General features: G+C 35.5%; 2 protein-coding genes across 3 annotated transcripts; both read left to right on the top strand.

Annotated features, from left to right (window-relative positions):
* Positions 1–1,505: 1,505 nt before the first annotated feature.
* LOC130711538 (pyrophosphate--fructose 6-phosphate 1-phosphotransferase subunit beta-like) lies at positions 1,506–9,326 on the top strand. Of its 2 annotated transcripts, none has more exons than XM_057561212.1 (17): positions 1,506–1,781; positions 1,877–2,044; positions 2,167–2,288; positions 2,580–2,633; positions 2,725–2,831; positions 3,209–3,314; positions 4,511–4,574; positions 5,151–5,239; positions 5,634–5,765; positions 5,907–6,077; positions 6,172–6,287; positions 6,503–6,614; positions 6,766–6,850; positions 7,172–7,216; positions 7,503–7,571; positions 7,744–7,867; positions 8,971–9,326. In XM_057561212.1, exons 1-16 carry the CDS (start codon positions 1,583–1,585, stop codon positions 7,824–7,826), a joined length of 1,722 nt encoding a protein of 573 aa, XP_057417195.1. In that variant the 5' UTR covers positions 1,506–1,582; the 3' UTR covers positions 7,827–7,867; positions 8,971–9,326. The 2 variants fall into 2 exon arrangements, with proteins under 2 accessions (XP_057417195.1, XP_057417193.1); XM_057561210.1 differs by having other exon boundaries at positions 9,042–9,326.
* Positions 9,327–14,702: 5,376 nt separating this feature from the next.
* LOC130714948 (uncharacterized) lies at positions 14,703–16,202 on the top strand. Its single transcript, XM_057564933.1, has one exon. It carries the CDS (start codon positions 14,981–14,983, stop codon positions 15,914–15,916), a length of 936 nt encoding a protein of 311 aa, XP_057420916.1. The 5' UTR covers positions 14,703–14,980; the 3' UTR covers positions 15,917–16,202.
* The last annotated feature ends 217 nt before the right edge of the window (positions 16,203–16,419 follow it).

Consider the following 16,419-nt stretch of genomic DNA (forward strand, 5'->3'; position numbering starts at 1 on the left):
TTTTTTCTCGATATCTTTCTTTTGTATTAGGTTGAATGTATTGATTAAAGATATTTTTATTTTTCTATCAAATATAAACAAATCAGCACACATATTTTTAATTATTTAAAATTAAAATTTAATTTACTATTCCTGATTATGATTATATAAATATGTAATTAAATTTTTAGAAGATAAATACTCATCATTTTCAGGTTTTTCTTTTGTTTTTATTAATTTGAATGTAATTTTTGAACTTTAAGGACCAAAACTGCATAATGTGTACAAGTAAGGGACCAAAAGTGCAGTTAAACCATTTTTCTTGGTCACATGAGAGGCATGTGCGTTGCCACATAAGCCATCTCCGTTAATAATTAGACGGAAGGACTAACGTTGCAAACGGGAGGGAACATGAGGGACTATTCTTATAATTAAATTAGGTGAGGGAAAATCGTGATTTTTGTAATTGTCAGGGACTAAAATTGCAATTAAGTCCTTTCTTTTTTTAACATGTCACTAGGTATAGTAAATGATTTGAAAAGAGTAAAGTAAATAATGAACTCCTTTATCCTGCTTTTTCTTCTTAATAACAAAAACATATAATATATATAATTGGTCCCAAAATTTTAGCATGCTTCAACTTCACAGTACCAAGATGCAGACTATCTCATCATCTTTGGATTCTGAAGCTACTAATTGGGGGATGTAAGACCATATGATACCACTTGAAGTGCTTAGACACACATTGAGTAGGAATGTAACCCGAATCCTCTCGTCAATTATTCGAGTATGGTGTGACAATGATTTCTCGCTACCTCCTCGCATGTAGGTGATATTGAAGGTGAACGAAAAACTCTATGCATGTACTTGAATTGTGATTTGAAGTAAAGATCCATGGTTTCTAAATTTGCCAAACAGTTACTATCAATTTACTTCAACATTTTTGTACTATATTTCAAATTCACACGCATTAAGATATTGACCAACTAAAGTTATGTTTACTATCACGGATTGAACTAAAGACCAACAAAGTTTCTCACCCTCTTCCACCTTGGACATAATAAACTTTGAAATTGCATGTTATAAGGCATGTTGAATAAGAGTACTAAGGCCCCGTTTGGAAAAACAGCTTAATTAAGCGCTTATGGTCATAAGTGCTTATGACATAAGCGCTTATTCATAAATTATTTTTAAAAATTTATTGAAATAAATTCAAAATAAGCTGTATATAAGCATAAGCTGTTTTTCATAAGCTATCCTGAGTAGCTTATGAAAATAAGCTAAAAATAGCTTATGACAGACCATAAGCTGTTTGCATAAGTCCTCCCAAACACTGGCATAAGAGTTTATGCTGCCAGATAAGCTCAAATAAGCTCTTCCAAACTTGGCCTAAATCTCTCGACCTCCAACTTCGTCTCGCCCAACACTTATATCACATAGCTCTTAGAGCTAATTTTGGTAAATTTGTTATTCTAGTTAAAATTAAATAGGAATATAACACTTATTTATTTTTTAAGTGAAATTTTGGCAAGCACTTGAATTTACACTGACCACTCTCAAAGGAAGTCATAGTGACAAACCGTTTTTCCCTTTCACAAAAAAAATGGCGCCGGCTTTCGCAACAACCGCTGGATACGGCGGAGACAGGGTGGCTCCTCCTCATTCTGTCACCGGCCGATTCGCCTCCGTCTACAGCGACCTCCAAAACAGTCGCATCGACCACGCCCTTCCTCTCCCCTCCGTTCTGAAAACCCCTTTCACGATTGTCGACGGTCCCCAAAGCTCCGCCGCCGGCAACCCTGGTCTTCCTCCTTCACTCTCCTCTCCCACTTCATCTCAATTTTCAATTGCTCTCATCAACCATTCCAGCTCGCTTTAATTTTTCTCGTTTCTGCAGATGAGATCGCGAAGCTGTTTCCGAACGTGTTCGGGCAACCGTCGGCTATGCTGGTGCCGAGTGGTGGTTCCGACGCGGTGCAACCTCCGATTCAGAAGTTGAAGATTGGTGTAGTTTTGTCCGGTGGTCAGGCTCCTGGCGGTCACAATGTCATTTCTGGAATTTTCGGTGAGGATGATTTTCAATTCAACAAATCAATCACTGTTTACTGTAATTTTAAAGTGTATTTTGTCTAGATTCATGTGTTTAGGTTTCAATTTGTGCATTCTGATTCGATTATTCGGTTTTAGATTACCTGCAAGACCGAGCAAAAGGAAGCACATTGTATGGCTTTAGGGGTGGTCCTGCAGGCATTATGAAAGGAAAATATGTTGAACTCAACACAGACTATATTTATCCTTATAGAAATCAGGTTCGTTTTCTCCGATACAAGTTTTCGGAACATAAAGCTTGAAACCTTGCTATAAATGTGTTGTTGGGCAGAATTGATTATTATTTAAAGGTGTGGTGTTGTTTATATATCTTGAGTTCTGATGTTGTAAACTTTAACACATTTGAGACGCCTTCTATTGCTGGCTCATACATGTAAATGTTTCCAAGTGCCGTACTTAGTTGTTGTTGCTTTCTTTTTTCTATAACAACAATCATGAATTTATGAGATTGTGATTTTATGACAACTAACAGGAATAAGTTCTGTTGGCAGGGTGGCTTTGACATGATTCGCAGTGGGAGGGACAAGATTGAAACTCCAGAGCAGGTTGGCGTATTTGTCTTCTACATGGGTTGTTAATTTGAACTCTTATAAATCTTCTTCAAGTATGAGGAGCAATTTTATTTTATATTTACAGTTTAAACAAGCTGAAGACACGGTGCAAAAGCTAGACTTGGATGGGCTTGTTGTCATTGGTGGAGATGACTCAAACACAAACGCATGCCTCCTTGCTGAGTATTTCAGGTTTTTATGGAATGAATTTTATTTTTGGCATAATCTATGTCCAGGAACAAGGATGGATTCAAGGGGGAGCATGCAGTCTTTAGCCTTCTACCCCTTATTTTGGCTGTTATAAGACTTTTATTTCAATGCAATTATGATTCTAGAAGGATTAGGTCCTGTTATCTGTCCCTGTCTGAGAACAAGAAGCATTGAGAATGCAATTGTATTTGCTTGTTAGTTTACGATCTACCTTCAGTGTGACCTTTTAGCTGTCTATCTATAATATAAATTTGTATTGTAGACATGAGAATAGAAAAGAAAAGAAAAAACTTTCATTTCATGAAGATGCAAATAATCCTGTCTGTTTAACTCTGTATGTTTAATTTGGATGTATGCAGGGGAAAAAATATTAAAACTCGTGTAATTGGGTGTCCCAAAACCATTGATGGTGATTTGAAATGTAAAGAAGTTCCCACAAGTTTTGGGTTTGATACTGCATGCAAGGTGAATGAAGCTATGGATTCAGTTTTCAATGTGTATTTATAATTTTGTATTGGTCTAATCTTTTACAAAATTTTAACGTTTCTGAACGCAATCTTGCATTTTCTCAGGACTAAAGTATAAGAGTATTACTATGTAAGAGTTAGTAGAAATAACTAAAGGTAGTTAGTTAGTTAAATATTCACTATTATAAAGTTACATTTCTGTTTTCTGTTAAGATTCTCTATTATAAAGTTACATTCAGTAATGCAAATCTCCTAGTATACTAGGGTGCTTCTGTGAGCACCAGATGCATTCAACTGTGTGCAGCAGTACAGCCAACATTTATGATAGAACATTTCTCTCTTCAAACTTTAACTGTTACTTGGTTACTGTACCCATGTTGAGAGGGGATGTTTCTCAACTTATCCATATATACATATATATATATATATATTTCTTTTTCTAAAAAAAACTTTATATGTTACTTAAATTTTACAAAATTAAGGGACATTCCATCAATGCCACTTTTCCAGTTTCTTTTATCATATGTTTGGATGTGGGAAGTAGGGAGGAAAGAAGTAGGATAGTAAGAAGTAAGGGAGAAGAAAAACTGGGTAGATTTTGAGGTTGTTTAGATTGAGAGGAGTGGGATAGAATATGTAGAGAAGAAAAGTTTTGATATCTCCATTTGTTTGTTTGGAATTCGGATTGAAAACGTAAGAAAGAAAATGATATTTTGTTTTATAGATGTTTTTACCCTTGTAAAGAATAAAATATAATTCTTATAGTCATTTTGTATGAGAGATGGTAGGAAAGTTGAAAAATGTCTTTCTCTTGGGAAAATCTTCGCTCAAGTGCGAAAAATGTATTGTAGTGGGACCCATGTTTTTCAACTTCATCCCAAACCAGAGAAATTCACTTTTTCATGCCTGACTTCTATCTGTGGTAGTTCTATTACATGGAAATCACTCTATCCAAACAGACACGGTGTGCTGTTTGCTTTGTTTGTTAGTGATTGAAATAGCAATTCGGAAAGTATAAACCTATTTCCTGTGAATTAGTTTAAACAATAATCTGTAATGCATGTTTTTCACCCTTTCCTCTCATTTGCTACTCATTGCTTATAATTGCTGATTGTTGTTAGAATGCCATTTTGATACATGTTGTATGTTTACATGGTCTGATCTTGTTCACATTTTTATGTTAATTTATTGCAGATATATGCAGAAATGATTGGAAATGTTATGATAGATGCTCGATCAACTGGAAAATATTATCACTGTAAGTACATGAATGTGAGAAACATTTTAGAAATATAGCAATTACTGAATAAAATGAGACAAACCAACTTAAACACTGAACTCAGTGAACTTGGCTGTGAACTTGCGAGTTTTACCGAGTTCAACCGAGTTCACTTAAAACAAGTTTAGGACCATTTTAACACAACTCCATGACCTAGGCTTGTAAAATTGGTCGAGTTTACAAGTTAAAACTCGAGTTTGATAAGCATGCTTATAATTTTGAACTTTATTTCCCAATATCACATGTGAACTATCTTTTGTTATTTTGCTAATTCTGATTATAATGAATTGTGTTTGTGCTCATGGTTTGCTTTTTTAAAAGACATCATTTACTTTTATGACATTTTATTGAGTCGTAAACTAGTCCATGAATTTAAATCTATTCCTTCAAGATTTTATTTTATAGAATTGATTCTTTACTTCTTGGAGATTCTCTCTCTCTCTCTCCCCCCCCCCCTTCTGTGTGTGTTTATGTGTGGGAGTGTAGGGTGTTCATAGTTGTTCTACTGGATTACAAAGTTCAAACTATGGGTAAAATCTGGTGATCTTTCGGCAGTTGTGAGACTTATGGGGCGTGCAGCATCACACATAACCCTGGAATGTGCTTTACAAACTCATCCAAACATTACTATTATTGGAGAAGAGGTTTGTCATACATCTGATCATTTGATCTAGTGTTTTGGTCAGTTTAGGAGTTGATAAAATCAATGAGATGCATCCGTGTTGAACTTGTGATTAAAGCTAGTTAACTGACTCTCCAGTCTCCACTGCTCATTTTTTTGTCATATTAATTTTATGTGGAAAAAAAAGAATAGCTGTATTGTACACAGCTTTGAAACCAAAAAAAAATAATAATAGCTGTCATATTTTGTGGAGGCTTAATTATTATCTTTTAATATTCATCACTTGCCTAGCCTTCCCCCTCCTGATCATAAGATGCATTTTACTATCATACTGTGCTCTTTTTCTACTTAAATTCAATGACATTTCAGGGGTCTGCGTCAAATATTTATTAGACATGTAAGTATCCTTTTTTCAGGTTGCTGCCAAGAAGCTCACTCTGAAGAATGTTACTGACTACATTGTTGATATCATCACCAAAAGAGCTGAGGATAATTATAACTATGGTGTCATTCTTATCCCTGAAGGTCTAATTGATTTCATTCCTGAGGTATATATTGCTCTTCATAAAAAAATTATTGTGATTTTTTCCTCCCTGTGATGTTTCGGCATTTGTTCATGTACAAATGTACCATCATTCTGGAAATGTGTGCTGATGGTAATGTCATTTTAACTTTCTATTCATTTGCAGGTCCAACACCTTATTGCAGAACTCAATGAAATTCTAGCCCAGGGTACTGTGGATCAGGAGGGAATATGGAAGAAGAAACTAACTGATCAGTCGTTGAATCTTTTTGAATTTTTACCTAACGCAATTCAAGAACAATTATTGCTTGAAAGAGATCCACATGGAAATGTTCAGGTGCTTAATTGTGCTGTGGTGTTATGCTTGCTGTGTTTATTTTGCCCTGTTATACAATTTGACTAAGTCTCAATGTTGGTATATTTTCATTTAGGTTGCGAAGATAGAAACAGAGAAAATGTTCATTCAAATGGTTGAAACGGAGTTGGAGAAGAGAAAGCAAGAAGGCACATATAAAGCTCAATTTAAAGGGCAGGCTCACTTTTTCGGGTACTTCATCTAAGTTAGATCTTCTTGGAGTTGCAAGGTTTGATATATAAGTTGCTATGAAACAAAAAAAGAAAGTTTCTATGGACCTGCTTTATGATTCACCTTTAACTTGGATTTAAAATTATTTTTTTCCATACATATCTACTCATGGTCTTTCTATATTTGACTTCAATGATTAGAGTTTGTTGTTACCCTCACTCATTGAAAATATGCAGGTATGAAGGGAGATGTGGTTTGCCAACTAACTTTGATTCTACTTACTGCTATGCATTGGGTTATGGTGCTGGAGCCCTCCTTCAATTCGGGAAGACTGGACTAATATCATCAGTTTGTGCTTCTCCCGACGCTCTTCTCATAATCTTCTAATTATCTAATAAAATATATCTTATAGATTGGTTGATGATTGATTGTGCTTGATATTTGTTTAGTATTGCTGTGGTGATCAACTCAATTATTGGATTTGCTATATTTTTTTCAGGTTGGGAATTTGTGCGCTCCAGTAGAAGAATGGACTGTTGGTGGAACTGCACTAACATCACTAATGGACGTGGAGAGGAGACATGGTACACATTGTGATCTATGAGAGTGTTTGCTTACCCTGATACCGATTCTGCAATTTTCTATTTCATTTAATAACCAGTGGTCTCCATTTTGTTACAAAATATTGATCCTTGGTTATATAACCAACTCTGTTGCAGCTGGTATTGAGCCGAAATTTTGATTTTATATTTTGTTATGTATTTTGTGGAGTATCAATATCAGCACGTTGTTACTTTTGACAACATCTGATAATGTTAAAATTCCACAGATTCTATGTCCATTTGTTTATTTGATTGCTTTCTTTGATGTTCTGCGGTCTATAAATTGTATGATTTTCTTTGCAGGTAAATTCAAGCCTGTGATCAAGAAGGCAATGGTGGAGCTTGATGGTATATATTTTTCATCTACATGAAAGTTTAACAATGAAATGAAAAAGGGAGGAGGATAGTTTCTCTTATGGGTCCATAATGTAGCACAAAAGATTTGTTCCCCCCCCCCCTCTTTTCATTAATAACCATGCCATACCTGGTTGCCAGCCTCCAGAGCATGGATATAGATTTTCAGTTCTTTATTAATGTGAATTTGCAAATATGAGACACTATAAGGATTGCTGTTATAGTACCAGCTTCAATTATATTGGGTACTGAATAGCTGCATTTTATGTTGAATCTTCAGGAGCACCCTTCAAAAAGTTTGCCTCCTTGCGAGATGAGTGGGCCCTAAAGAATCGCTACATCAGTCCAGGTATGTATTGACTGTTCTTTCACAGACTGTTGCTCTGTGAGTCTAAAAGCGTTATGCTCGTTTGTTTAGTCTGTAGATTATGTTGCCTTTTATGTTGGTTAGAAACTAGTTCTGTGAAGTGGGAATCGTTTTAATGTTGAACTGGAGTAACACTTGTGATGTTTATCTTTAGGTCCGATCCAATTTACTGGCCCAGGATCTGATGCAATTAGTCACACTTTACTCTTGGAGCTTGGTGGCGATATATGTTTTTGAGGAACTACTGCAAATACTATATACACCAGAGATTAGTCCGGGTTTGTATTTTTAACTCTTGAACTTTACTGGAGTTGTAAATTTTACTATGAGTAGTTTTTAAAATGTAGAAATACTTTAAAATTAAAAAAAAACAATAAAGCTTTTGCTGGAGTTATTTTATATGCGAAGTTTTTTTTTAATTGATTGTGACCGTAACATTGCTGATGTTCATATTTGGGAATTTCTCTGCACTCTAGTTCATGTTGAACTTATGTATTTGGTTATGAGTTGAAAGAGGACAATGAAGTGTGTTTTTACGTTCCGAGATTAAAACTGTGGAAGTAGCTGTGAGCCTCTTCATTTACACACTTTTCATAACTAAGTACTTCAGATTAATTTATTTTAACTATCTCTGAACAATTTGAAGGGTGATTAATTTTTCCGGAGTAGTTGTTTTCAAAATATATAATTTAATCCATCTATATATGCCATTATTAGTCCCATATCTATTCATTGACTTCCTATTTAGTTAAAAAAAATTATGATTATCTTTATTCTGTTTAGCTATGAAGAATTCTTCTTGCATCAAATGATAGATTCGAGAAATTGTTCCATCCCTAGTTCTCTAGTGGTAGCATATGTTTGTGTCATTGTGTGGAGGTCAAAGAGGGAGGGCGTTATTATATATTTAAGCTTCCATTTTTATATTTTATAAATGAATTGGTATCCATGCGCTAGTCACTTTTGAAGGTAAAGTGATCGCAATTGTTAATTGATACATTAACTGTTGAGATTGTGATGATATACTTGTACCTGTATGACAAATTATGATACGATTTTAAATTTTAACTATTAATTTCTTATAACTTACTTTACCATATAAAGTGACTCAATCACACCATGAGATACTTGATAATCAAACTCAACTAACATATAGAGTGATTAGGGAGCAAAGTCTTAAGTCTTTGTTTCTTGGTCAACCAAAGTGTCCTGGTCTAAACAGACAATTTTGGAGATAAGATAACTCTGTCTTTTTAATAATATGAAGATATGAGTTGCAGCTGTCTTGACTTGTTTTCCCTATATATTAATTTAGGACACCTGAACTTTTTGCCATTGGCATTGCATGAGTGATAATCAACTTGATGCTTCATGGCTTTAGGTCACAGTAGATGTACTGACTGATAGTGCATCTATCTCTTTCCTTGTCTACACACATTTTCATACATTCAGATACAGACAGACACGAAGTGTTAAAACAATGCTGGTTTAGTAGCATGCATGGCTCAGTAAGCATGCTGCATGCATCAACTCAAGGAGCTTTAAGGTATACAACTCAAATAAAAATGTCTTGTGGACATCATTGAACCTTGCACATGTCTTAATTTATGTCTCACCAAGTCACCAATATAGGGGATTGGGTTGGGTCCATAACACTGTAAGCTTATGTGGAATATGGTGTGTGATAGATAGCTGTGATATTATGGAAGCAAATAAAATAAACACAATCAAACAATCTGCTTCTGCTTCCTTTCTTTTCTTTCCTTTTACACCGGATTGGCTTCTGGTACGAACTGTGCGTTGTTTTTTTGGGGTGTAAAACCACCCGGTATCCAGCCAACTTTCGACTATTCTAGAATTAGGATTTGATCTCATTTTAGGTTCTTCATCACTCCCCTAGTGGTATTGTTCGTGGATTGGACACAAGTTTTTCTCGCTCACTCATGTGTGTCGTTGACTGAGCTACCCCTCATGGGTCCTTTACGATCACTTTGAATTTATATGCACACAAAAATGAGAGCCACTTGACTTTATTTCTTATTTTTTAAAATTTATATAAATATCTAAAAGTTATGAGAAATGTAAATATCTGTACGAGTTTCCCCATATCCTATTTATCCATATCTAAAAATCTATATCTTTGATTACATTTTGCACAAAAACCAAACCAGGTGTAGTGTAGTTTAGTTAGTACCAACAAAAGCAAAAGTGGTTGAGATTTATGATTGAGTGACTGTAGCAAATCAACGTTGCAACATTGAAAGTGAAAGAATTTGAGCATTTTTCGCAAGCAACAACCAATTGTAACAGGTAAATCATTTGGCTTTTGCCCTTAATTCCGTGATTCTTCCCAACAAATTGATATACTAGTATGATTGTGAATCCCGTAATAGTTACTTTTTGTTTAGTTTTTGTCTTTGCTCGAATTATTGGATGATGATTTTCTCAAACACAATTTTCTGTCATCTCTCAGGTGATTAATTATGCTCATTCTTATCGTTAAACAAACTATTTTTAACTTTTGTAAGCCTAAAAGAAAAAATGAAGGATATAAAACATTTTTTTTGGTTTGAGTAACATTATTCTTTAAAAGGTTATCTATAATTATATTTTTCCCCAAGTTACTTTCTTATAAAATTGCCTTAAATGTTAAGTTTTCATTTACTGAGTTCAAGTTATATCTTTAATACTAGATTGATTACCGTTTGTGTTGATGCAAATGAGAAAAATACACGTCTCAATGCATAGAGCAAAACTTTACCACATTGACCCGAACGAGAAGCGGTGTTAACATTTGAGACATTAATTTGAATTTTGAGAGGATTGAATTAGTGGACACCCCAAAGCAACAAATTGAGTGAGTGAATCATGTTCCCAAGATGGTTAGTAAATTTCATTAATTTGCATGTGATAAGAGAGCAATCCAATGATGGTTGGTTGTGATCTTAAAGGCGTTGGTGGGTGAGCATCACATCGTAACTAACAACCATCCCAAAAAGAAAAGCCTGAAAAGGATTGTATGAGAGGAGACACTGCTAGCTGCAATATCTCATGAAGGAGAGAAGGTAAATAAAGAAAGAATAAGATGATGGCAATGGTGGGGTGTGAAAGGTAAAACTGTAGTAAGCATCAAAGTCAATAGCGTAATTATCGAGGAAACGAAGATCAAGGCTTGTGTTGTGAGCCTGCCATGTCCTCTAATATAGGATAGCTAGGTCCCCTGTCCTGTGTTATCTGTCCATGAAAGCAACTTTACTTGTTCTATGAATAATGTTTTCTTCACACCTCTCTTTGAGGTGGAGAACTTTCTTTGAGATAGAGAGAGGAGGAACGAAGAGAGATATAGAAATAAAAGAAAAAGTAATAAAGGAAAAGTACGAGATGTGATAGATAATAAAATGAGAGAAATAAAAATAAAAAATGTGAAAATAGAGTATTTAAAAAATAAGGTGTGTATGTATTATTATTGCTTGTTCTATTCTTTCTCTCTTTGCTGTTCCTTTCTAATCTTTTTTGGATTTTGTACTAGTAACTAAATGAATGTTGGATACAAGGTTGATGACTACGGATAAAGCTAAAATTATAGTGTCAGTCATGAAAATTAATTTATTATGATTCTGTTTTCAATGTGATTTTTCACTGTCTATTCAAATAATTACTAATTCATTCTCATAAGTCATGAATGGATGAATGTTTGGAAAAATTTTTATGGTTAATATTAAGATATGATCAATTTTGAAAAGAAATTTAGGTAAAATGTTTTGAAAATGTGAAATTGATTCATAAGAAAAAAATGTTAATCCAAACTAAGCTATATCTAGTAGTTCAATCATTGATTCTGGAATGTAGTTCAAGCTTTCATTTCTAATTTTAAAAAAACGTTTAAATCAAGCACATATAAGCTATTTTTACTTATTTTCTCTTTTCTCTGATCCATTCTCAAACTCCTCACTAATCTAAACAAAGTGTAAGTGAGGAGAAAATGAAGTGCCATAGCTTTTTTTTTATGTGTAGATTAAGAAGTAGGAAATGTGGGTAGAAACTAGAAAGTTACTAGTGAAGATACAAGGAAAAGGTTTACACTAGTAAGCAAGGCTCTGTTTGGAGTGGGACCTTATTCATTAATGAAATAAATTCACATGGCTCATCATTTTGCCTCCAAACAAACGCCATTAACAGCATCAACTCTATTCTTTGGTGTTTTCAAGTTTCAACACACTCACTCACTCTCTGTTTTCAAGTCTCCTACAGCAATTTGCATATAATATGATAAGTTGGGCCCACTTAGGTTGTCAAATAGTAAGGTCCCCTTCACATTTACAAAACAAGTTGCTAAAAGTATGGGCTTTAGCTGGAGCCCGTTTACTCTGGGGTTCTTATGCAAATGCACCTCTTTGCCGCTTCATGACAACCGTAATAACCGTCTGATTTTGATGCATCCTTTTTAACTTTTCTCCATCCTGTGCCCCATTGCAAAGTGATACCTAGCTACATCCCCTTTGCTCAATTTAATCATTCAATGATACTAAGACATACATGTTTAGTAGACACATCACTTTTATATAGAGCATTTGTTGGATTAGAGGTGGAAAATCTTGTCACAGCTCAAGTCTAACATTCATTCCAATTTCACGACTTAAGTCTGGCATGTGACCTGTCATAGGTCAAATTTTAAGATCTGACCTAATGTTTTAGATCGTCTGGCTTACTAGCCTGTTTAATAATCTATTTATCATAAAAAAACTCTTAAAATAGTCGGTAGGCCAGCGAGCTAATAGATGTTTTTACATATCATTGCATTAATAAAAATAATACATGTAAGCAGTTTGGACTATCAAAACAAAAAGTTTTTTTTAAAGTAAGTCTGACCTTTTCAATAAACATATCAGGTCAAGTCAGGTCTTTGACAAACTAGCCCATAGGGTTGTCCGAAAAATCAGTACTGACCAAAATTTGATTCACCTGACAAAACTGTCACCCGAGAAACCAAACTGAACAACATGTAGCCACTAATTGGTCGGTAGCGGGTCAGTTATTTTGATATTTTTCACCCATAAAACTGACTATTATGACCTGAAACTAATCGATTGAAATCTCTTCCCTCAAACTCATCTAAATGGTTCACAACTTAACCCCACTACAAAATTTGTTGCCTGACTTGCCTCCTCTCTCTAGCCTTTCTTTTTTCTTTAACAACCTTAAATTTGAATGAGTCCGCAGGATAATATAAAGGAAAAATCGTGTTTTTTTGTCCCTAATGTAAGGGTGTTTATATATCATTATTGTACAGAATAGTAGACATGAGGATAAATCTTGAACCGAAGATCAAGAATATTCTAAAAAAGTCATCTCAAGGAATATTCTCAGAAGGAGAAGAGCAATTTACCTACCTACCTTGGTAGTTTTTTGTCAATTCAAGATCAAGAATATTCTCAAAAGAAGAAGAGTAACTTACCTAACTTGATAATTGTTAGTGATGAACTTGTGATAAAGATTAAAAATGCCAATGAAAATTTCCTATAGACCATCATGTACATGTGTGAAAATAGCAGCAGGAGTAAGTCAATATCTACAAAATGGGGTACTCGATCGGATTTTTATTTTTCCTCTGTCCCATGATATTGTTGATCTGACATCATTAATGGATACTACAGGGGAAACGTTACATGCAGTGTGGCCTCTACTTCGTTGTGTGATTCAAATCAATTTCAACCAACAAAAGGCTCATGTTCCTACCCGCATCTACTACATTCTTGGTACATTGTCACGCAATTAATAATACACGTTGGTGTCGCATGATGTCAATTTCAAATAGTATATCACTGCATCATTTTTTTGCTGGGTAAAACTATTCTTACCAATTGAAAATGCCATTCCAATTATAATTACATTTTCTACATGGTCATTTTAATTCTTTATGGCACTTGTTATAGAGATTTATTACAACATTTAATTCTAATTATATAAGATTTGTGAACAAGCACTAGAACCTACCGGTGTGCCAGAGCATGTGCACCATTACATTCTGCTTCTTTTTTTTCTGCTGGTTGCTCAAGTCTTAAAAGCAAACACCTTTTTCACACACAAACACATACACGTATATCATTATTTTTCATTCTCTTCTTGATATTTCCTTGCCTAATTGTTAATTATTGGCTGGTCTAGAGGATTCACGGTCGCTTTAAGTTTAACCTATAGTTTTATGTAGCGGTTCTCTACTAGGGTTCCAAAAGCTTAGCACTCCTTTTATGTGAGCGTTTTCTATCTCCTAAATATTTCTTTTTCCTTTTCCCATTCTAGATATCCACATCCCCACACCACCACCTGCAAGCACCGTATACGACTGCCTCTCCCATCATCTTCTCGGCCTCCACTCGTAGCCATCATCTGCCGCCACCATCGTCGATCACCACCATCCACCCCTCTGCGGTCTCTACCTACCTTGCACTCCATTTTCCTCCACCTTGCTTCTCTTTTGTTGGGTTCCTTGTTCAGTGATGCTACTTGTGCACATTCTATTGATGATAGCCTTGTTGTAGCTAAACTTCTGTGAATTTGGAAACGTTGGTATGACTCAGAAAAGGACATACAAAATATCTCATGGATGTCTCAACTACACTTCATATCAGATTCTATAAAATAAATACATATTTGATTGTTTAATTACATAAATATTATTCATTTGCTCATTAAGTTATTTTTGAACTTGGAGTTTTCTCGGTTATCTCAAATTAACTTGAAAGTAAGAATATTTTACACAAATACCTCCGATCATGCTCCACCGTGGACAATCAGCTCACCTCCGATTATTAGAATAGTTTGTTTCCTATTAATATATTTGTTGGTTCTTCCCCGTTTAATTTTAAAAAATAAGTCAACATTCTAACAAAGGCGTGTGTTTGATTACACTTTCAACCTATGTTAACATATATTCTAATATTTAAAAAATGCATTTTTTAAAAGAACAAAACAGAGTTTGATTTTATAAAATAATTTTTACATGTAACTCAACTCTAATATAACTCAACTCTAATAGGGATACACCAAGCCCTGTCAAAAAAATATAGGGATACACCAAGCAACTAGCTAGCAATATCCTTTTTCCCACCAATCATCACATACCAATTGGCAAGGCTCAAATGACACATATGCTCCTTCCTAGTAGCAAAATGTACCCAACCATCTCCTTAAATTAAAATCAATCCAACACTTTCTCTCATATCCATTTTCAAAACTTTATTATAAACTTCATACTTCAGTATCAGTTCAGACTTGAGAGTTCAGACCCTCCTTTCTTTCTTAAATGCTTTGTACCTCATCCATCACACACTCTGTAGCAAACACAAAAACTTCTCTAAACCACCATCACCATCTTCTACCATCTGCTTCTCATGGAAACTACTACAAGGTCTCAAACACTGTCCCCAACCAGTTCCCCTGAATTCGAGTTCTGGATGGTCAGAAACCCCTCTTTCCCTCAACCCAACATCCTCTCCGCCGATGAACTCTTCGTCGACGGTGTCCTTCTTCCCCTCCACCTTCTACCCACCACAACTAAACCCGACCCACTTCCCAAACCTGACCCAGAAACTCCCACCTCAGCACCTATCCCAGAACCCTCCCCTGCCATCACCGACTCTGTAACAAGCACCCCATCAAAGCGGTGGAAAGACATATTCAGAAAGAGCGACAAGAAAACAACCGCAGAAGACAACAACGAGAAACCGAAGAAGAAAGAGAAGAAAGGCGGAACAGGTGGTGGCGCCGCCGCTTCAGCAGCAACAGAGCTCAACATCAACATATGGCCTTTCTCACGGAGCAGGTCTGCCGGGAACACGGGCACCCGACCCAGATTGTTTGCTCCGGCGGCCAGGAAAGTCAACAGCGCGCCGTGCTCGCGGAGCAACTCCGCCGGAGAGTCCAAGTCGAGGAAGTTTCCCAGCAGTCCAGCTCGGGTCGGAGTTCATGTAGGAAGGAGCAGCCCGGTTTGGCAGGTTCGTCGCGGAGCTTCCGCTTCCGCTTCCAAGAACGCCGCAGAATCACTTCCTCTGAACCGTGAAAAATCCAAAAGAGAAACAAGCACGAGTTGCCGGAGCAAGCTCGCCTCCTCCGGCGCCGACACAAGAGCCAAGGTTTTGAATGTGAATGTTCCTATTTGCATTGGAAACCACTTGAGTTGCAGAAGCGATGGCAACAGTGGCGGTTCTGATTACAACAGTGGCGGTTCTGATTTTCGTGGCAGTTACCGTGGTCATAGTGATGTTGGGGGTAAAATTTTCAATCTTCGCAGCTTCTTCTCCAAGAAAAGCATAGTAACTTCTCACTAGGGTAAATTTTTTCCTTAACTGCTTCATATACTATCCATGTAATTATTTATTTACTGCACTAGCACTAGTTCGTTATCATTACGGCTACTACGGATACTGTGTGCATGTCTTGATACACGGTAGAAAATCACAGCAAAACAAATAGTAATTTACTTTGATTGTGATTTTTACCGTGTATCCAAACATTCATCAAATTAGTTTTTGTCCTTTTATTGAATTTTAGATTTTTGTACCTTTTCTCTTTTTTTTATCTTTGTAAAGAAAGCTACAAGTCTATCTATTTAAATACTGTGTTTGTATGTAATCGAAAAGGTATCTGTTTCTGACCTTACAAGTTAGGATATAGAACTAGGTTGGTTAATGTGATGGCTAGCTTGATCAAATGCTGTGTTTTTGTTTTCTACCTCCTCTCCTCGTGTAATCTGAAATGCTTTATCAGAATGTATTTAAACTATTTATTAATTAATTACGTCTTGTTCTGAATTCTCTGACTTTTTCATTTC

This window comes from Lotus japonicus, chromosome 4, assembly GCF_012489685.1.
Source record: "Lotus japonicus ecotype B-129 chromosome 4, LjGifu_v1.2".
In the NCBI taxonomy this organism is placed as follows: Eukaryota; Viridiplantae; Streptophyta; class Magnoliopsida; order Fabales; family Fabaceae; genus Lotus; species Lotus japonicus.